Source organism: Amblyraja radiata, chromosome 2 (genome assembly GCF_010909765.2).
Source record: "Amblyraja radiata isolate CabotCenter1 chromosome 2, sAmbRad1.1.pri, whole genome shotgun sequence".
Taxonomy (NCBI): domain Eukaryota; kingdom Metazoa; phylum Chordata; class Chondrichthyes; order Rajiformes; family Rajidae; genus Amblyraja; species Amblyraja radiata.
Genome location: NC_045957.1, coordinates 64,524,977 through 64,548,184, shown reverse-complemented (window position 1 = coordinate 64,548,184; position 23,208 = coordinate 64,524,977). Strand labels below are relative to the sequence as shown.

The 23,208-nt window shown below is 36.6% G+C and overlaps 1 protein-coding gene across 1 annotated transcript in view; it reads right to left on the bottom strand.

Moving 5' to 3' along the window:
- dnah5 (dynein axonemal heavy chain 5) overlaps positions 1 to 23,208 on the bottom strand; it is a 227,990-nt gene that overhangs the window by 127,053 nt on the left and 77,729 nt on the right. The window contains exons 6-22 of the mRNA XM_033048007.1: positions 22,382 to 22,519; positions 20,644 to 20,820; positions 19,070 to 19,183; positions 17,922 to 18,029; positions 17,586 to 17,708; positions 15,111 to 15,326; positions 14,094 to 14,201; positions 12,097 to 12,182; positions 10,718 to 11,039; positions 9,038 to 9,244; positions 7,380 to 7,551; positions 6,231 to 6,376; positions 4,025 to 4,199; positions 3,512 to 3,754; positions 2,887 to 3,077; positions 2,686 to 2,785; positions 1,850 to 1,992 (exon numbers count right to left, since the gene is read on the bottom strand). Coding sequence (XP_032903898.1) covers positions 1,850 to 1,992; positions 2,686 to 2,785; positions 2,887 to 3,077; positions 3,512 to 3,754; positions 4,025 to 4,199; positions 6,231 to 6,376; positions 7,380 to 7,551; positions 9,038 to 9,244; positions 10,718 to 11,039; positions 12,097 to 12,182; positions 14,094 to 14,201; positions 15,111 to 15,326; positions 17,586 to 17,708; positions 17,922 to 18,029; positions 19,070 to 19,183; positions 20,644 to 20,820; positions 22,382 to 22,519 — 2,769 coding nt within the window. The remainder of the gene's footprint in view (positions 1 to 1,849; positions 1,993 to 2,685; positions 2,786 to 2,886; positions 3,078 to 3,511; positions 3,755 to 4,024; positions 4,200 to 6,230; positions 6,377 to 7,379; positions 7,552 to 9,037; positions 9,245 to 10,717; positions 11,040 to 12,096; positions 12,183 to 14,093; positions 14,202 to 15,110; positions 15,327 to 17,585; positions 17,709 to 17,921; positions 18,030 to 19,069; positions 19,184 to 20,643; positions 20,821 to 22,381; positions 22,520 to 23,208) is intronic.

The window sequence follows — 23,208 nt, the reverse complement described above, 5'->3', positions numbered from 1 at the left end:
GGCCACCAATATTGGAATTGGTAGAGGTGGAATATTGCGTTGGGGGACCAGCCATCCCATGTGATGCTGTGACCCAACGGGTCCCACTTAGTCTAGTAACATATAAAAATCAAAGCTTCTGTTCATCAACATGAGCAGTGCAAAATAGACTAACATCACAAAGATCTAGCAATTCCAGTCTTAAATGACACAATATCCACAGCCACCTGCAATTCATATTTCCAAAGGTTCACAAACTTCCCACTGAATGGTTTGTCCTCGGATTCCATTCTCAATGGTCAAATCCTTAACTGGTCTGTGAACCCAATTCAACAAAAGCAGCAACTCAACTCTTCTCCTGTCAAATTCACTAAAGATTTACTTTGATCAATGTAATCACCCTGCACACAATCTTCACGTGCAATCATAAATCTGATCTGTTAAATTATAATAAATAATTTTATAGAATTGGTTTATGGATAATTAACAAATGTTGAGAAACATTTAGATCCTTCATTGCTTATTTGTTAAAGACATGCAATTGCCATATTGAACCTTCCATGAAAAGCAAATAAAGAAAATTGTGTTCCATTTTCTTTCACCCTATGGTTCAACTCAAAGTACATCAAGCAAGCTTGAGATTACAATTACCTAGAATACATGAATAATGTATTAAATATGCTTAATCTTCGCTATCATTTTTGTATTCAGCATGTGGTCATTTAGTTCCTTTTGAAGATAGACACAAAAAGCTGGAGTAACTCAGCGGGACAGGCAGCATCTCTGGAGAGAAGGAATGGGTAACGTTTCGAGTTGAGACCCTTTTTCAGACCCAAAACCTCACCCATTCCTTCTCTCCAGAGATGCAGCCTGTCTCGCCGAGTTACTCCGACTTTTTGCATCTATCTTCGGTTTAAACCAGCATCTGCAGTTCCTTCCTACACATTTAGTTCCTTTTGCCTGCTTCATTCGACTAAAGATGTGATTTGAACTGTGAAATACCCTCCAGAAGCTATTCCCCCGCTACATCGTGTGAAATGGTTTCAATTTTCTCTCAAACTCAGTCAGAATCAATCAAGTTCACCTGGAGATGTGTGTACCCACTCATTGTTCTGAACACCTTTAGAAACTCATTGATCAAGCAAATTCACACTGTGTAGAATGACATATTAATCTAAAAGAATTGAAAAATAAATCACCAACTATACTTCAGTCAAAAACCCCAGCTGGGTTAACTACTTTCTTGCTGCCTTTCGATTCAGCTAACTCAGACATAAATGTTGCTTTGAAAGCAACTTTTTTTTTAAATTAGAGGGAGAATTATTTTTCATTCAGATGGTGATGAAATTCTAGAAAGGGCGGCCTGAGGCAATGGTGGAGGCAGGTACTCTCACAACATTCAAAAGGTACCTGAATCACCCAAACATATTCAGCTGCGGAATAATTCCTGGTAAATAGAATTATTATACACAGGCATTTGTTAGACACCTTGGCTGAAGAGTCTGTAATACTGTCTCAGCCACAAATATTTTTATAATTTTTTGAGTAATGTACATGAGCCAAATTTGGACACACACTGTTTTCTCACATGAGATGTCACAGAAACAACTCAAAATAAATGTCCAACTTTATACCAAAAGTAAAGCATTTTTTTAAATATTCAATTTTAATTTCTAAATAATTTTCAGGAAATTTCATAATAAGTTTCAAGAAATAATGTTTAATTTTATGCATTAAATGTTGCTACTTAACCCCCCTGATTTTCCCAGGAGAACATCAAGTCAAAAGTCATAAATCACTCCAGCTTCAGAACTTGTGAGATTGAGGAAAGTTACAAAATGCATCACTTTCTTCAAGCATAAAGACTTACCTTTTTAGTAGAATTAATAGTTGTACTGAGCACAGATCCAAGTTTAATGATCTCCTTGTTCTCAGAAACCCATTTGTAGTAATTCTTTGGTTGTACAGGAATTAGCAAGTTAATCGATGCGGAAACATCAGAGATGCTGCTATCTAAAATGGAAAACAACAGATTAAGGAGGAATACATTGTAGGAATCAGCTCTCTTTGTAGCTTTACATAATTCCTGAAGATACATTTATTAAGTATAGGTTCCAAGTATAAGAAAATAAAGGACATGTTTTAAAGGGCTATATTACTGCTTGGTAAGAATTAATTTACCCATCGGTAACTTGAACGGAATAAATAGTTCATTGCACTAGCTGGTACACATGGTCAGAGTTGTACAGTTCTTTTCATCCACTGCACCATTGCCAACCACCGTACCTATCGATATTAATCAATATTGATCATGAATAGGTGACGTTTCTGGTCGAGACCCTTCTTCAGACTACATGGTTAGGTAATGTTTTTTTAATCCCATTTGCCTTAATTAATTGCAGTTCTCTCTATGCCAATAGACAATAGACAATAGGTGCAGGAGTAGGCCATTCGGCCCTTCGAGCCAGCACCGCCATTCAATGTGATCATGACTGATCATCCACTATCAGTACCCCTTTCCTGCCTTCTCCCCATATCCCCTGGTTGCGCTATTTTTAAGAGCCCTAGCTCTCTCTTGAATGCCTTGCTCATTCAAGCATCTGTCCAAATGCCTCTTAAATCTTGTTCATATTCCTGCCTCCATTGCAACTTACTGCTTCATGGTAATTCCACGCATTTCAAAATCTTGAGCATTTGTAACATTACCAAGAACACTTCTGATTGCAGCTTCTGGGACTACATCTTCCCAATCACTCTCTCTGCTGCCACGCCTCGCTGCTAGAATCTTTCTTTCACTCATTTTTCTCTACAAAATGAAAGGAGGCGGCAATTATTAATAAACAAAATATGCAATAGTTTAGAATATGCTCATATAGAAGATAAAATTTATTAATAATCAAAATAAACCTGAGGAATTCTTTCCTTGCTCCATTGTCCAACCCCTCTTGAGACACTGACAATATAATCCACTGTTTTATTCAGAGCCTGCTGCACTTCATCCAGTGCAGGTATCATGATTATATTAGGAATAGACAATGTAATGTTAGTTCTGAAGATAGGGTGGCTTGACTGCTTCTGTTTATTAGAATGGTCATTTTCTGTAAGAAAAATCAAAGCCATGCACTTGAAAAATGAAATGTTAAGATTTTTAAAAATCACCTTTTAAAGGAATTTAGTTTAATTTCTACAATTGTGCATCGATATTGCTGCTGCAAGATGAGCGAAAAAAAAGTTAAATTACTGAGATGATTTCACCTTGCTTTTCAACTGCCAAGTTATAAGCATATACGAGACTGTATCTCAAATAATATGACTCATTTTTGCACCATTGCACTGTTTATTGCAATTCTGTCAGTATTCTTTAAAACACTTAATTCACACCTGCTGGCAACCAGTGCTCTGTACAAAAACTTTAGTATAAATATACATAAAGATCTGCCAGCGCTCCTCAGTGTTCTGTAAGCAGCTACTAAATCAGCAGTGCCCTATTTCTATCACAAATATCTGAATATTTGAATGCACTGACTCATACCCATGAAGTAAAGGAGTGAAGATGAATGAATGCGTTTACGCATTGTCTCCAGAGTGTTGCGGGTGACCTTGAGCAATGCATCTACATTTCGGTGGCTGAAGTAGAACAGTAGTTCCTTCGCTGCTTCTTCCATTAACTCCAAGTCCTTCCTTTTCCTTCTTGTTAACAGAGGTGGGAGACCACTGAACGTCTGGTGGTTTGCAGTATGAGAGAAGGAACGGTTTTCACAGTTTCTTTCTTCAGCTGGAAAGATGAATAATGTAGTTTTGTTTTGTCCCATTGATTACATTTAGACAGATATCAAGGATATATTATCTATTTCATGCTTTATTAACAGGAAAAAAATACTAATTCCACTATTACAATAAGCTACATAACTATAAATATATTGACTCTTGCCATTCATACACAGTTGTATGAAAAAGCAAGAACATTTTTTGATAATCTTTACATAGTATTTGATCCTAAGCTTCAATTGTTTTCAATGTCATTTGTTAATTCACTTTTTTTTACCTTCATTCTCACCAACTTGTGTTTGTTGTTCATTTCTACTGCTCCCTTTGAATATTTGCTCCTCTTCTTTACCCAGAGCCTCCAGATCTAGTAACATGTTTATAAGTTCGTTGGCTGCTTCCTCAACTAACGAACTTTTACTATGCAGCACTTGTGCAGCCTTCACACAGAGTTCCTGGCAAAAAAAAAAAATACTATAATGCTATGAGGTGTAAAAAAGATTTTTCATTGACAATCAAGTATTAGACCCATGTATATTAGAAGAACATAGCAGTTGCTGGTAATCTGCAGGACATTTCTAGCATTCTTGAAGATCAAAACAAAATACTTGTTACAGCTTTGCAGGCTCGATATTGAATTCTCCAACTTACAATAACTTGCTTACTTTGTTAGAACTAGCCATTTTTGCTATGTTATCCATTGGTGATAATGGTTCTTCTCCATTAATACACACTGCCCAACCATTTGGAACATCACATTTCTTAATCCCCTTAACAGTGCTATTAACCATCGCACCTTATATCAATGCCCCACAGATATTGCTTCAAGGGCCTATCCCACTGCGGGGACCTAATTTGTGAGTTTCGAAGTTTGCGCTCGACTCAAACTCGCAGCATGGTCGACACGTTGTCCTTGGAGGTCTATGTAACTCTCCTTCATGCTCGAGAGAAGTTCCCGCAAAAACTCGCGGCCTCAGTTTGGTCGAGGAGTATTTTTTAAGCATGCTGAAAAATTGTCCGCGAGTAAAAATTGGTCGGCATGGAATAAAACCTATATTTTTTTACTCGTAGGTTTAGTCGAAGTAGGTCGTAGTAGGTCGGCATGTTATTCATAGGTAATCAAAGGCAATCAAAGGTAGTCGAAGATAATCAAAGGTAGTCGAAGGTGGTCGTAGATAGTGTTAGTATAGTCGAAGGTGGTCGTCTTCACTCTCCACTATTCGGTGTCCAATTTTGCAGAGAGCATTGGCGAATAAATCGTAGATAGTCGAAGCTAGACTTCAACATAGTCGAAGGAGGTCAAAGGAGATAGAAAAAGGTCTTCTACATGGTCGTAGGATGACTTCTACATATTCATAGGAGGTTCTCTACAGTCGAAGGTGGTCGTAGGAGGTGTTCTACTTCGGCGATACAACAAGACCATGTCACTCTCCTTGACTCTCCTAAACCCACAAATTAGGTCCCCGCAGTGGGACAGGCCCTTCAATCTTATCCATTCCTCCCACATCTTCTCCACATCCTCAAACTATTTTTTCCTCTTTCCATTATAGTACTAACCGACGTTCTTTGACCTGAAATATTAATTGTTTTTCTTTTCACACCAGTGCCTTTCCAGGTAGTGCCACCCTCCTTATCATTTGATGACCAGAACTGCACACAATACTTGGATGTGCAGTCTTACCAATGCCCTGTACATTTGTAAAACAACATCCCAGCTATTATACTCATTGTCATAATCAATAAAGGCAAGCATGTCTAATGCCTTTCTGGGAACTATGTACTGTACCCCTCGATCTCTCTGTTGTCAACACTCTCCAGAGCCCTACCAATTATCCGGCAAGTCCAGTACAGCTTCAGCTTACCAAAATGCATAATTTCACAATACTTTACAACTCCAATATAGTTTCTGAATTTTTGTGCAAATAACAAGATAGAAAGAAATGAAAGTTACTTGTATCAATATTCTATTCCTTTGCTTGCTGTTTCTTTGGCTTGTACTGTGTTGTAAGTTTGGATTGAGAATGACTCAAGCGATGCACCCAAAGCTGCTTTACTAATTGTTGTCAGCTGCATTAACTCGGCCAATCTAACGGCAATTAGAATGTGGAATCAAATTTGCCGTATTTAATCACCTGTGTAGTCCAGGTAAATGAAGGAAGATGAAGAAAGGTTTTGCTTCATGTTATACTGAAAACTATTAAAATCCCATGCTTATGATGCAACATAGTTCTGATAAACTGCTTCAATTTGATTTTCAGACTCTTTGGCAGCCCGATAACAGGGAACAGAGTTGAAAAATGATGAGTGAAATATATTTTTGTTTTAAATCCTTGTTTCAGGAACCACTCAATTCCTCGAAGATCAGCTGACTCACATTTCAGCTGTTTCATACTGCAATCAAGTTAACTAATCAGGACTTTTTAAAATTAGTCAAGTAAAATCTCCTTCAGTTTGAACATGGACAATTCATAAGTGATTTAACATACCTTAGTTTCTTGTACAAATCCATCACATATAATAGGATCTTCCTCGGGTAGTTTACATAACTGTATTGTGCTCATATCTTGAAGTACGGCATCAATGCGAAATTCTATCAAGTCATTTACACGATTCAACAGGAGTTCGAGTTCATCTGCAGGATATCATGCATAAAATTACAACAAAAAAGCAATTGGTTCTTATCAGAATGTTGCTAAAATAACGTAAACACGATTAATGTGGTGCATGCCACAGAATGGAAACTTAATAAACAGACTACGTGAGAAGTTCTCAGATCGGTGGTCAATCTGTGTGGACAGACTATTTGGAAAATGTTCCCTTGTGCTCGAGTACATTTCTTTTGTCAGGAGGGTACATGATTGTTGCTCCATTTTTGGGAAGATAATCAATAGGTGAGCTAGGATAATTACTTATCTACTGTTACCTGTCAATGACTTGTGGACTAGTGACTAGGCATTGGCGAGTGAATCGTAGATAGCACAGAACACATTAGGGAAATCAACCATGCTTTTATCGACTAATCGCATGCATGTTATGTACAAAGAATAAGAACACGTTGTCATTTTCTACTTTTTCACCGAGATGCTTATTGCGGTTTTGGAAAAACCACTATTGCCTTACTGAAGATTTCATAATTGAATCCCATTAAATGGCAAATTTGCAGCAATAAATGTAAAGGGACCAACACACATCTACTACCATTGACCTATTTTAAATTTAATATTGAATTGTGGGTCATGAATTTGACTGTTTAAGTAAACACATTTGCAAGTTTTTTTTGTATTACATTCAATTTGGATTACACATTTCTAAAGTTAGTACGTTGTTCCTTCAGTTTCTTTAGAAATTCCTAATAACATGTTAAGATGTCATAATTTCTTCTGCACGCTGTCCATACTTTGATTTTATTAAACCAAATTCGTTTTTTGCTAAGCAAATATATTTTGTCTGCAAAAAGAACTTCTTTAGTATGTTGAGAAAGACTGGTGAGCATTATGAAGACCATCCAAATGAATTACTTTACTTAATAGTTACTCTGGACACGGTAACAAACATAAACTTACCTTTCGTCAAGGTGTTGAAAATTCCAATGTAAAGAACACACTCAGGAAATCAGCCAGTGAGAACATACTCACCTAAAGCTTCAGAAACTCTGTTCAGGAATTTGTCGATGTTCATAGAGGTCCAATTGAGAGAAGTCAAGCCTGGCTGCAATGCATTATCCACTTTGACTAAATGCGGACCCATCAGTTGCTCAAAAAAACTTTGAATTTTTGATCTTACTCTTTTGTTTTCTGACAAGATCATCTAAATATATGAAAGAATAACATGATTTATCTTGCAAATTGAAGATAAAACTTCTATAGTTGAGCATGATTATAAAACACAAAATAAATTTCCAAAATCAGATACTTTTGGATGGTGCTAATGGCTAACTTCCTTTCGAGGATCACTACAAATCATCTCGTACAAACATTCAACATTATACATAACTGATTCCACAATCAATAATCCAAAGGTATTTTTATCATCCTTCTTTTCTGTAATACCTCAGGTACCTGTTCTCTTGGATTTACCAATCCAGTGGCGTGAAAATTCTACAACACACGTAATTCTGCTCCTTCCTACAATAGGAACATCAGCCACTGTCTGATGCTGTAGCAATTATTTGCACAAAGCTGATGTGATAAGACAAGAGGATTACTAAGTTCCCAAAGTCATTTGGAAATGATTTAAACATTATCAACCGCAGTGCAATAACCAAACATCAAACTATATGAAACACTAGAATCCTTGAAGTACTACTTAAAACATTAAAACAAAAAAGTTTTTTAAAATGTGGATAAATCAGGTCAGACAGTTTTTGTGGGAAGAGTTGAATTAGTGTTTCAGGTTGATGACATTAACTTTTCTTCCCAACAGATGCTGCCTGACCTATTATTTCAAGAAACTGCAATACAACTTTTTTGCATTCACAAACCGGTTTAATTCAAACATATGGATTGAGGAGTAGGGGTAGCCCCACAAACCTGTTCCACCATTTAATGACCTGATATGGAGGAAGATGTTGGTGCGACTACACTTGAAGTATTGTGTGTATTTCTAGTTATTGTGTGCATTTTCTAGCAGAATTTTTTTACCAGGACTGGAGAGCTTGAGTAATTACAAGGGACCTGTTTCCCTGGAATGACATAGGTTGAGGGGTGACCTTAGAGGTATATAAAATCATGAAGGGCACAGATAAGTGGATGGTCCCTTTTCCCTTCAGAGGAGAATCTAAAACTAGGGGGCACAGATTTAAGATGGTGGGAAAGATTTAAGGGAAGCATGAGAGGTAACTCTTTCCACACAGAGTGTTGTGGACGTGTGGAATGAACTGCCAGAAGTGAGAGAGTTGTATGAAATTCTGAAGCTTACACAAACACAAGCAAAGAGGACTGGCTTGGTTAGGTAAATTGGTCGACAAGGGCCAGTTAGGCTGAAAGGCCTGTTTCCATTTTGAACGACTACATTGAGTGACTCAGACTGTATTTTACCCCTAGGCCACAAAAGAACCAGAAGCTGCAGCCTTCCCTGGTGCGTGCAGTTCCTCTTTTTTTTTCCTGAAGCAAATAAACTTAGTGTGAATCTGCATTTGATGATCCACTGTCAGTTAATATAGGCTAAAGCATCAAAAATAAATCCGGAATGCTAGTTTCTTGGGTGTAGTGCACCTCCGATCTCCTTAGGTAACCACGGACAATAAAGTAAATACTAATATTTTCATTTTTTCTGCTACACCTCAAACCATTACCTGGAGTCTATTATAGTTCTTCTTAAGGATGTCCTGTTTCTGCTGAAATACTTTAGCAAAAGGAGGAATTTCAAGTCCCATCTTGGCCATGCATTCAGTTTCACGTATTAACATAAGGATTTGTGGATCAAAGTTCACGAACAGTTCCCCTGTCTCTGGGGCTTTCACCAGCAATGATGCCTGCAATCCTGCTTTAGCTACTTCAATCTAAGGGGCAATGTAAAAATAAATGTGATAAAATAAATAAGCCATTTCACTCATTGGGAAAATACAGCATTCATTCTATCACAACCAAGCCTTCAGAAACAATTCATGTTTTGGCTCTGGAATGAAATATATTTTGAAATATTTTCTTTTAGCATCAAAAAGCTGCATTTGACCATCAGTGTTTCCTTTCACTGTGATAATGCCTTTTACTTATTATGAGTTTAACTGTCAAAGTTAGGTAATTTATTTTGCTGCTACATAATTTACATAACATACTTGTACAGCAGGATTATTGAATAAGTGCCTGAACAAAAACAGCTAGCAGTCCCAATTTATAATAACAAACTAGTTCCTTTAGCAAACTTAAGATGTTAGTACAGACATTACAACCACACCTAGCATATTTGAAATAAGAAACAAAGCACTTAGTCAGCCAGGCATCACCTGCGGAAGAGAACAAGTTATCTTTTCAAATAAAACATGTTGTTTGACGTGCTGAGAATTTCCTGCTTTTTCTGATTTATTTCAGTCTTCCAGCATTCCCAGTTTTTTTTTTGTCATTATTGAGTGCCTTTGTTTCTTATCACTATCAAAGAATACTGTTGGAAGTTCCTAAGCATATGAAGGCGTTCAGCTTGCCAATAATATTAATCGTTATGGGACATCATTTTACAATCTTGCCAAAACTAATTCTTAAATAAAAGAGCTGTAAAAACAGAAGTTTCTCGAACTACTCACTACATTAGGCAGCACCAATGCTGAGAAAGGGAGGTAATTGTTCTGAATGATGACATTTCATATTAACAAAAAGGCTAGATCCATTAACTTGCTTTATGTGGCGTTTTAATGCAGTAAGAGAACCCAAATGAAAGAACAAAGATCATAAAAATGTAACCTGTTTCTCTCGAAAGCTGTGGCTGATCTGCTGCATTTCCTGCAGTATTTCATTTATTCTGTAGTACTATATTTTGCTTTTTGAACAATGGTCTATTTCAATGAGCTATCCAAAGCCATGCAGTGCCTATGAAACAAATTTGTGCTTTCAGAGAATGGTGGGAGATAAGAAGAGGGTTGGGCAGAATGGAGAAGAGACAAAAGGTGGAGAAAGACATGATTAAATCAATAATCAAATGTGATATTGTGAAAAGTTATTAAAGAGTCCCACTTTGTTCCTCATATTTATATACTTTTCTTAACCTGCCACCACCACAATGGGGTAGAATATCTCTTCAAAGCAGAACAGCATTTCAAGTTCAACTTTACCCTATCCCTACTGTGTGTATTTCAGACTGATTATCTGGAAATTGCAAACTGACATTGCACATTGGAACATAACTCACTAAAGCCTATGGTACAGCAATATTCAATTAGCTGTTATTTTAAACAACATTCTCCACAACATTCTCAGTGTCATCAGTATTGCTGTCAAAAGCATAGATATTATATATGTTTTTGTTCTCAAGCATTCATTACCTGTCTCAGCCAGCCTCGATGATACAACACCTCAAACTCCAGCAAAACTTTTGCCACTTTATTATAGTTGCGAACAATGCGCTTGGCATCAGCTGTCTGCAGAATGTTTGGCTGTTGTTGAAAAAGTTCCATTGGTTCCTGAATCTTATGGAAAAGCTGACGTGCCCACATAATCTTTCCTGCTATTGGCGGCATATCTCGTGCAATAGGAGGATCATTCTTTTGTCTGGTGTAAAGTTTGGACACCATCTCAATGTCATGTCCATAATTTTGAAGGACTTTCTGGTATTTTTCATCGATAGCAAGATCTGATATCTCAAATCTGGATAAACAACAATTTTTATAAATTAATCAATATTCTTGATCACTACCTGAATAAGCCCCCACCATTCCTCCATCCCCAGCTATTATCATGCTTGTGGTAATTTTTTATCGTTCCCAACAGCCTCAAGGACTTGCTATCTAGGCTGAGCAGTGAAATGAAACAGTTCTTGAACAGCTCGGGTGGTGAGACCACTCGTATGGTTTTCCGATGACTCACACTGGCAAAAGGCTTGTTTGTCCTCTCACAGTCACGTAGAACAGTTGAAATTCATATAAATCAAGAAATTAGAAAGTGATAAAAAATTTGAAGACATAAAAGCAGATATATCCGTTATTAACTACAAATATTTAGTCAAATAAAGAGTACAAAATTAGTTTATATGGAAGGCTAATGACTCTATGAAAATGAACAATGCATCACTATGTAGGTCAGTAGCTTATAAAATGCATCTGGACCCTCAGCTCAGAATGAGGAGATTTGTCCTGGACTAATTGCTGAGTCCGGGACAAAAATGAGATGTTAGATGTACTAGCATTTGAATACCATTGCATTCTGCTTCCACAGACAAAGAAATCACAACCAGAAACCCCCACAACTCACTTTGGAGCCACCAACACAAGGTAAAAGGCAAGTCGAGTCAGGGCCTTTTTAAAAGATTTAAGAAGACAACACAAGAAAAAAGAAATTTGATTACATGCACCAAAAGATTTTTTTTTAATTTAATCGTCTGACAAATAACATATTAGCCATGAGGCTCCTAAAGCAGACATGAGGCTCTTTACATTTTTTAAATAAGGCGACAATAATGCCTTGGGATCCCTCGTTGAAAGCGTATGAATCGGTGTATTTTGTGGTTAATTTCAAAAATATTTTTGTTTTCATTATTTCTATGGCACAAAGATATCTAACAGAATCAAGATCTAGTTTGTCTAGCTTGGTCTAGCTTCCTCTAAATGAAATTTTGGCCCATGCCCTTAATGTGAAGTGAATTTATATCATCTGAGCTTAAACATGACATGAAACAAGTCTGCCGATATGTAGATAATCATATTACCTTTCAAATTTCTTCAGTAATGTTAGAGCTCTTTCTGTATTCCTAATATTTTCAACTGTAGTTTCTATAAATATCTTTAGTTGGCTCTGTGGAAGAAGAACATTTCAATTCAGATTCAATACTGGATGTGAAAAGATAATATCACTGTTACTTTAACAAAATAATATGAAAATATGCCATTGTTGCCGTTAGTCACTTGTTCGTGAGTGAGTCCAGGACATCTATGGTATTGAGCAAAACACTGAGTGCTGGAGGAACTCTCCTGGTCAGGCAGCATCTGCGAAGAGAATGGACAGGTGAGGTTTCGGGCCGGGCCTTTCTACAGATTGTAGAAAGGAGTCGTTGGAAAAGAGAGATGGGGGCACGACAAAGCCTGGATCAGTAATGAGTGAATACAAACGAGTTGGGCTTGATTGGCAGATGGATGGGGTAATGACAAAAGTGAAAAGGTTAAAAAGGGACAAAAGGATATCTTTGAGTAGAAGGGGAGTGAAATGTAAAGCCAGAGGGAGGGATGCAGGTGTAAGAGGAAATGGGCAGGAAGAATAAAAGAGAAATTAGGCACTTGGGGGTGGCAGATTTATGAATGATGGAAGGTGACTGGGGGGGTGGGACGGTTGGAGAAATGGGTGTTTACAACCATTTCTCCCACTATCTCCAACCCCCAATCACCCTGCTCATTTCCCCTCCGTGATTAGCTCATCTCCCATCCCACTGTCCGTCATTTCCCCTTTAACCCCCCCCCCCCCCCTCCCCACTGTCCCTTCCCAGCAATATCCCTCTCTCTGGCTTTACATTTCCCTCCTCTTATTTCCTTATCTTTCACCCTTTTATCTTTTTGTCTAGCTTTTGTCACTTACTCAAGGGATGCATTCGGGAATAATATTTACAGCACGTGGACCAAAATTGGCCCAACACATTTTTGATGGACAACTGGAAATTGACAAGCATGAAAGAGGGATCTAAACAATGTAATTGAAAAAAAACCTGTTTCCATCTCCCCTTCCATCCCCAATCAGACACCATTGACTCTTAAGAACACAGCTGCTACTTTGACCATGGATGGCCACTGAAACTGATGTGCAACAATATTCTATAAGACAATTTAACATACACCATTTAGTAGCTTGCAGTGATTAAAATAAACATATAGCCATGAGAATGGTCTTGATTTTTAAAAATTCTGCGAATAAAGAACTTTGTTATTGTGAGTCTTAAACGCTAGCATCAACTCTCTTTCCTCAATTAATCGTCTTCATTACTCGATTTTCTATAACACAAGATTTCTTAAGTATGCAACAATCATGTAAGACCAGAACTATCTGACTATAGAATGTATTTAATCAATCACAATAGGGTACTTATATTGCGTAGAACAAATCTCCTGACAAACATGGCAGTAACTGGATCATTCCAGATAAGAAGCTGTAGCACTCGATCGTCAGGCCTGCAAGCATTTCATTGCCCAGATAGATCCTTCATTGAATCCAATGGGGCAATGCCAACATCCATTATTTTCCCAGCTCTCTGGCTGGGAAAACCCACCCAATGAAGACCTGCTAGATCAATCAAGGAGTCATATCATAATTAGCACATTCAGCTGCGTTTTTTTTAATCTTTCAAAAGTTATTTTAAGTAATGTTAACTTTTGAAATGGATATATTTTCATGGATTGAAATGCTGAAAATTGTATATTACTGAATGAAGCCAGTTTAAGTTATAAGGTGCAATACTCAAGAAACAATTGTGAGATTCAAACTGTAACAGTGCTGTCATACAAAATAAAGCAAGACCAAAGACTAAAATTGTTTAAGGCTTGAAAGAGCAAAAGAAACTAAAACCCCCAGCAAAGCAATCGCAGTGAAACCTGTGTCTGACCTGATGGCCGCTGCAAAAAATAGGCAAACAATTTAATTGATTTCTAGATAATTGTACTTTGCGAACCAAGTATTCTATAAAGCAGTTATCATTTCCCTCACAGCACGCTCAATACTTACATGCACATCATCAGTCTGCTTACAAAACTCATCATAGTCTTGGTCAAAATCAGCTTTCCTCTGATCTAGGAAATTGTACTGCTTCTTCTTCAAAATCGTAACAATACCCTACAAACAGCAAACAGTCTTGAATTGGTCATACACTGTATTAGCAAAATCATTAAAGTGACCACTTTTTATCTTAGCAATCTAATTCAGTATCTTACTTATTTTATTATTTGGACTCTTTTTTTTTTTCTTTTTTTTAACAGAGTTCTTCTATTTTGTGAGGACATAGACAATTCATATTCATTATTGACTAAATAACCATGATTAGAGAATCTATATTGAGCAGTTTGTTTCATGAAATCTTTTTAAGATCATGAATTGCATACATTAACATGTTTTATGATATTCACAGATACAAGACCTATAAGAACTACACGTTCTCTATGGTGCATAAAGATTTAGGTTGGTACAAGAAGAAATTCAAAAGCTTTTTTTTCTATCTTGTTGTAGGTTGAATTTAGTTTTTTTCTTCTTTTTCACAACCTGGAAATGCATTATACATTGCCTTCAGAGAATCAGCTGAATTTATTTCAGAGACTTTTTTCAGTACGAGCCTCAACTGCACCAGTACCAACCTTCTAAATGTGGGAAGATTGTCAACCATTTAAAAAAATAAATCCTTGTCCCCTTCCCCCAAACTATTCTTCAGACAGTTTGTGAATCAGTGGCACTGCACCCTTCCACCCTACTACAACTCGAGATGGAAAAATAATTTTGTTATCACAGTAAAACAAATTGATTCAAGATGCAAGGGCCTACAGATGCTGGAATCTTGAGCAAAACATGAAGTGCTGGAAGAACTCAATGAGTCAGGCAGTATCTGTGGAGGGAATCAGTCTGAAGAAGGGTTCCAACCCAAAATGTTGCTTGTTCATTCCCTCCACAAATGGTGCCTGACCTGCTATTTCTTCCTCAAAACAAAAGTGACCGTTGGCATTTCTTTACCTAAACCAAGCTTTGTGAAAGTACCTGAAATTGGGCAGACATTGCTTCCAGTCCTTCAATTTTGGAATCTTGGAGAGCAGAGTATGCAGATATGAAACCAAATATACCAATGATTTTAATCAGGCGTCTTTGAAATGTATCAAACTTGCCAAATATGTACATTTCACTGAAATCAAATTGTCGCTCTGCTGGGCTCTGTTCAAGTTTTTTCTTTATTTTGTGAAAACAGCGTTGATATTCCTGAAAAATGCAACACAGCTTCTTGAAAAGAAATGGATTTTAAAATGAGGATATATCATTATATTTATTGTTTCCAATAGACCTGAAATAAGCGAGTACCTTCATTTCTCAAGGACACAGATTTCTGGAGTATTTTATGACAACAGTTTGGGCAACAAACACATTCAAACACGTGGAATTAAGTCAATTTATACTTAACAATTCTGCAGGTAAATAAAGGAGAAATAAAGCCCCAAAAAGCTTAAAATGTCGAATTGTAGCAAGCTAGTCCAATGTTGAGCAGTGATCCAGAATTCATAGCCAACACCAATGACAAGAATAGTAGCATTTAAGAGGCATCTTACAAATATGTGCATGTGCAGGGCATAGAGGAATATGGAATTAATGCAGCAAAATGGGATTTGTATTGATAGGCATGAAGGTCAGCAATTCTGAGCAATTCATTGAATTCATAGAGAAACTGCAACAAAGAAGGTTAATGCAGGGGGTTTAATAGCTTCAGAATTAGGCTGTATAGGGATTAGTTTAGAGATTTTTAGTTTAGAGATACAGCACAGAAACAGACCCTTCGGCCCACCGATCACCCCATACCCTAACACTATCCTACACACTAGGGACAATTTAGAATCTTTACCAAAGCCAATTAATCTACAAACCTGTACGAGTGTGGGAGGAAACTGGACACCCACACGGTCATGGGGAGAACGTACAAACTCCATTCAGACAGCACCCATAGTCAGGATCGAACCCAGGCCTCTGGCGCTGTAAGGCAGCAACTCTACCACTGTGCCACCGTCTGCTACAGATAGTAAACCAGTTTGAATGTGGCAACTGATGCATGCTCTGCATGCCAGTCGGGATGCTGTTTGGTGCAATGCTAAAACACATCGAGTGTAGGTTTATTATTGTCACGTGCACCGAGGTACAATGTTTTTCAGGCTATCCAAGTAGATCCGATATTGTGTGACAAAAATAGAAAGAGCCATGGGAAAGATGCAGAGTGTGGAATATAGTTCTCAGCATTGGAGCACGCCAGTATACAATTAGGCAAATTTAAATGGCAATCAACATGCAATGTTGATTTGATATTAATGCTTTAGAATCACCTATGTAAATATATTAGAATCATTTTCAAAAAACAGATAAACATGTGACAGATAAATGAATTGAAGACTTATTAGAATACTCAAATGAAGCATAAACATCGGCATGGGCTTTTTGGGTCAGGTTGAAAAAGAGGGAGTAAAATTGCAGCATAAGTGTTAATGCAGCATTTTTTAAATAACATTTATAGAAAATACAGTATGTCTGCATTGTAAGAGCAAGATGAAGTTTTCATTTCAATTTCTGCATTTGAAACAGCAGAAGCTAAACCGTTTGGAAGCTTTTCCATAATTTATGGAGAAAAGCTACGATAAACCACATGTGAACACAAATAAAATTTGTGACTTTGAAAGCTAATCAAGGGTTGTTTGTTCTACATCATTCAAATTGAATGATTTACAACCCAACTGCAGGCATTTCACCATATAAAAAGCATAAATCAGAAGTCTGATGAATTTCTTTCCATTGGATGAATGCAGCTCAAACCCACGTGACTGGCATTTCCACCACCAACCAGATTAACACAACTATGATACATACCATCTACAATATATAGACTCGATAATTGAACAAGGAATGTCATTACATCCTGGTGTATATGACAATAAACCAATCTAATCTAATTCTAACAACTGCTCCTTCATGTGCACCACACATGCCTGCAGAATCTCCTGCCGAGAAGGACACTCCATCAGGCACAGGGAAATACCAATTCTGCAAACTTCACAATAAATTGAGCCCCAAATCCCCGTTATGCACACCTAGTGGAAAAAGGCAAATTCCAAAAAAGGGGTCCCATGTGACAATTTTATTTGATCTTTGGACTTTTAGGAAAGAGATTAGGATTTATTTATTTTTAGTCGGAGGGTGGTGAATCTGTGAAATTCTTTGCCACACAAGGCTGTAGATGCCATCAGTAGATATTGTTAAGGCAGAGATAGATAGATTTTTGATTAGTACAGGTGTCAGAGGTTATAGGGGGAAAGGCAGGAGAATGGGGTTAGGAGAGAGAGATAGATCAGACATGATTGAATGGCAGAGTATATTTGATGGGCCAAATGGCCTAATTCTACTCCTATCACTCATGACATGGCCTGCTAATCAAGAATGTCTTGTTTTTTAAAATATTAAACCATTATAGGATAGCTTCTTTACCTGGTTTAAGTGAATTCCAGACTTCAATTTTGTAACTATCACTTCATGTGGTTGATCCCATATTGTAGCTGTGTCATTATTTGTTATATATGTTTTGCAGGCTGTTATCATCTGATTAGTCACCTAAAAATCAGCAAACAATGTACCATTACTTTCTTTGTGAAAATAAAACATAAAAATAAAATAGAAATCATCAAGAAAATATCATTTAAGATACACAATGCAAATTGTTGAGAAATTTCTACTGGACAATATATCACTATTAGTTTCTTTCTCCATTTTCAATTGACAGAACCTTAGAAATAAACAGACTATGTTATTATAATCGTATAATACCTTTACAAATAAAGAGGTAATCTTTTCTGAAGTATTGTAGTAACGGGAGATGCTATGAATCATTCGAATTGCATTGATCAAGCCTGGGATTGCTTCCACCATGGAAACCTACATTAAGGTTAAAAACACAAATCCGGTTAAGTCCTGACAATTAACTTACATGCGAAGGTCAGCATCATTTTAAAGAATACGTCATACATTGCGTAAATTCACTTATTTTCCTAGTGTTGGCCCAAACATTCCTGGAAAAACGAAGGCGGTAATCATTTTAAATTCACAAATAATGTGCAAGTTAAACAAACCCGGGGAATTAAGAAATGCATTACAAGCTGCAACTCTTCAGAGCTTCCTGACTGAGTCATGGTGTCCTATTGATTGGCCTAAAACAAGTGAGATTGTACACTAATTGCCTATTATGTTTTCCAATGGGAACACTATAAATGTTAATGCGATCTCAATCAACATCCATGAGACAGAACCAAAACTATAGAGTTTTTTTTTTCACGGTTTTAACAAAAGGTAATGATCAAGTTCATAATCTTTCAAAAAAAAGTTGCCTTTTTTTCTTCTTACTCAATAGAATCCAGCCTCATTTTACACCACATTTCTTCAAAGTTCCAATTTGTTGGATAGTAAAGAAAATTGGAGCTGAAAGGAAAAGCAAAAACAAAATGGCACAAGCTTGTCTTGGTCCAGCAATATTTGGAACCTTTATTCAAATTTTGCAAATGTGAAGTAAAAATACTCTGCTGTGAAGTCATGGCGGGATGAATATTGGTGCAATGATGTATTCCGTCATTACATCAAAGGGACATTCATAGCAAACTAAGCACTCAACTCTTAATTTAAATTTGAAGCCTGTGGCTGCCTCTTATTTAATGATAGTGGTTATGGAAAGTCAATTGTTGTTCAGCTAAATTTCTACAGTAAATCATCAAGGAATGGGAATTCATCTAAACAATGAGAAACCATGCATTTTTTCTCAGCTTCCTTTGAACTGTAATCAGACAAACAATGTCTATTACTGTTAAAAATATGTGAATTCTTGAAAGACATGGGGAATATGATCATAAATACACCATTAAGAATCTGCATTGCAAGATAAATTATGCCCAATTTTTATAAGCTTTAATACTATAATTACTTACAGGGTCACTGTTGTACAATGGATCACAGAATTTCTCTAGTGTGTAAAGGTACTTGACATTGTCTTTAGCCTCATTAGCTGCATCAGTGATTCGAGTATCCAAGTCTCGCCATGTCTAGAAGTGTAATGCACAATGATTTCAACTAAGAACAAAAACTACATATTGGTCATTTGTACTGAGGTAAATTCTTCATCATTTGCAAAAAGATAACCTGCTGGGTTAGCCTTGCACATGCTATTACATTTTGAAGAATATGTCATAAAACAAATAAATTGTAATTTCCTGAAGATCCTGTGAATTTTGTTAAAAATCTAAATTTAATCCAAAGGTATTCACATAAAAGGTTCCCGAAACATGTGTGATTGGGAAAAATTAAAATTAAAACACATGCAGAAGGTAACTGGATAGATTCAGCTTAAATTAGTAAATACAAAAAGCATCAATTTAAGAAAAATATAACTCAGCGGGAGGAGAGGGTGGCAGGGAAGGCATGCAGGAGGTACTTGAAATTAGAGAAATCAATGTTCATACCGCTAGGTTGCAAGCTGCCTAAACGAGTTCATAACATTTCAACAGAATCCTTTCTATTAGAAGTTAATGATCAGATGTTAACTATTTCAGACACTGCCAACCTGTCTAAGCCTGTCAGCATTTTTCCAGGGTTTTGTTTCACCAAATTTCCAGTATCCATAATATTTCCAGTATCAATAATATTTTGATGGAATGGGATTTATTCATTCCATCAAAAGCTCCAAACCTCAATAACAAAGCTTGAACAAAGCAAATTTGGAAAAATGAAGGCACTCTGGAAAACTTCTGCATCCTTTCCAAAGTCTCCACATCCTTCCTGTAATGGGGAACCAGAATTGCACACAATACTCCAAATGCAGCCCAACCAAAGTTTTATAAACTGCGACGTGACTTCCTGACTGTTATACTCAATGCTCCGACCAATGAAAGTAAACATACTGTATGCTTTCTTTACTACTCCTATCTACTTTCAGGGCACTACAGTCTGGTACCCCAAGATCCCTTTGGACATTAATGTTGTTGTGTCTTGCCATTAACTGCACATTTTCCCCTTACATCCAAGCTCCCAAAGTGGAACAATGTAAGGGCTATAATAATACATTTCAAATGATTCACTCCCCATATTAAATGGCCTGAACAATCTCTTTAAAAGAGACAGCTGTAGGTCCCTCAAAAATATTTGCAGCTGCTCCAAAATAAAAATCCCAGAATGAATGCATGATTACGTCAATTATTTAATTATAAATGTTGTGAAACAGCATTACATCCATGTTGTAAATAACCTTAGATATGAAAAATATGAATTTGTAAATTGTTAGCTGGAAATCTTTTATTTCATGATTTTTGTATTGAGATTCATGAATATATTGTGCTCTGAATTTGTTAGTACCAAAGATGACTAAGATGCCTCTGAATCCAATTAATTTAAGGAACATTTAGGACATTTTTATTGCAACATCTTCAGCTCTATTCATTATCGATCTTCTCAATCTCAATCTAATCTTTTCTTAAATTTCAGCAAAATTAAAGATAGGCAACGACACCTTAAGAAATTTAGATTTTGCTGTTGCAAGAACTCCAAGTACTGCTTTTACATCCTGACCCTTCAGTTGATCAAGTAGATAATTGAATTTTGACATCCGTTTCTTCCAGTGATCCAATTCAGCACGCGGCCCCAGGTCATCAGCTTCCTTACGCAGCTGTTCACTTTCAGCAAGTACCTAAAATGGGACAATTTAACTTCAAAACTTGTTTCAAGATATATCTCTGCCTCATTCTGCCTCATTTTGTCAGCAGTCTGGCCAATGTACAATCATTATAAAACTCTTCTGTTATTCAGTCCACATGTACAGATTCAGATTGTCCTTACATATGCCAAAAGATCCAGTTGGAATTGTTCACATTTACCATCTAACTTCAGGAAGCTCAGTACTCCAGCACAAGGCTGAGTAAACATACAAATCCCCAGCTTCCCAATAAGTTTTGGGTTATGGGCACCAGTAAATCTGACTAGTTAGGTGCAGGATGAGAAATTCCATTCATTACATTGGACAGGAATAGCTGCAAGGGAGAGAGGGGAGTTTCAGGTAATTTTGACATTTTTGAATTAATGGAATATACTTACTATATTTTAAGTGTTTTATTATTTCTTTTTTTTTTAGTCTTTTAAGTCAAATCTTAACTTAAACACTAGCATGCTTTACATAGAGCTCTACAAGATCGTATGTAGGTGAGCGTTTAATCACATATATAAAGGTGGGAAGAAAATCTCTTTTTATAAATAAAATTGAATTGAGTTAGCCTTCAATGGACATCCCTCTACAAATCGATCGGTACATGACAGCATTGGGGCAGAGGATCTCATTCTCCCAACAAACATCAAACCATACTAGAAAATTGGGACAAAAGCTCAAGTAAACTGCCATTTTACTTTGGTAAAGTAAGTTGAACAAAATAAACTGCAAAACAACATCTCAAAAAGTGGCAGATCACATGTACCACTGTACGTGAGAATAGAAAGGTTGTGATGGATCAGTCCAGACCCAGACCACTGCCTCGCTTGCCTCTCTCCAGTAATACCCACCAGCCCAGATATACTTTCTTCTCGATGAAGAGGGTGATCCTGATTACCGAAAAAGCATCCTGCCTGAAGCAAAGGGCTCCGGGCAGCAAGACTTCCTATTTCATATCTCAACACCATTATGGCCTTTACAGCTTGCAACCTTCAAATACTTTAGAACAATTTTAAAATGCGAATAATGGACACTTTTTTTTTATAAACTAGTCAGATAAATTTGAATAATTATAAAAACTAGCAAAAAAAAATTAAATAGCAAAAAATTAACAGAGAACATTAAAATAAAATATTGAAGTTATCTACACTTAATTTTTCCACAGAGTCAGCAGAAGGTTGGCAGTGGTTAATCCTCTCAGGCAGAAAACTGAGATGAGATGGGGAAGGAAACAACGTTCTTTAATTCCTGCGTTACAACATGCCTATCTGAACATCCAAAGTGTAATGGATATTGGGTGGCTGATAGCCCTGCTGAACTGCCAGCTGAAAGTAAGCATCTTTTGGCTCATGATATCCACGAATAACTTCAAAATCCACAGCAATTCTTCTCTATCTATGACAATTAACCATGGTAACACTACGCATTCATCATCCATTTACTATTTTGAGTGAAATTAAGTTATGCACCATTGTACACCATTCTGCATCAGTTTTGACTAATATTCCAGCATTTATTTTTTTAAATGCATGAAAAAAATGAATACTACCTGCTCAATTTGTTTGATCCACACTTTAATACAGGCTTCGATTTTTTCTAATGCTTCAGTGTTATTGACTACAGACAAATAATCTGTTGGGCCTTTGAGAAGTCTCAGGTCAAAGGTTCCACATTCCTTCAAGTTCACCTATAATCATAATTGTATGGTGATATAAATGTAACATACTTTAACATTTAAATATTGATTAATATATATTAAACAGTCAATGAATGATGCTCAATTGGTGGAATTAAATTATTTCTTCATTATTTTAATGGCTTTGCCAATAATCATTCAATTACTGTCTTTCTTGTGCAATAAAGCTCCTGAAGCTCATAACGACATTTATGATATGCACAACGACTAAGTTTTGACCAATGGTCCAATTGTAAATCTCGTAAATTTTTAATCCCCTTTGCTTATGCTGCATCTTTGATTTTAGGTGGTCATTAATTTGTATATGTGGCTTCCTTCATTCTAAGCATTAAAATACAGTGAACAATTGAGCCCCAACATTGACCTTTGCAAGCCAATACGGTCATGTTCTGACAAATTCAGTTCCTGCTTATCATTACTCCCTTGCTCCTGCTGCCCAACCAATGACTGAACCAGATCTTTAACTCACAAGATCAACGTTTTGATAATGAATAAATGATTGTCAAATTTCTGCTGAATATCCAATACTTTTGTCAACACTTTTTAAAAGTAATTAAGTTTCATGAAGTATGATTACACATTTTAAATTCATGAAAACTTTCTCTAATCTACTTGCATTTAAAGATGTCCAGTCACTACATCAATAATTAGACTCTTCTAATTTCTACATGATTTCTGTT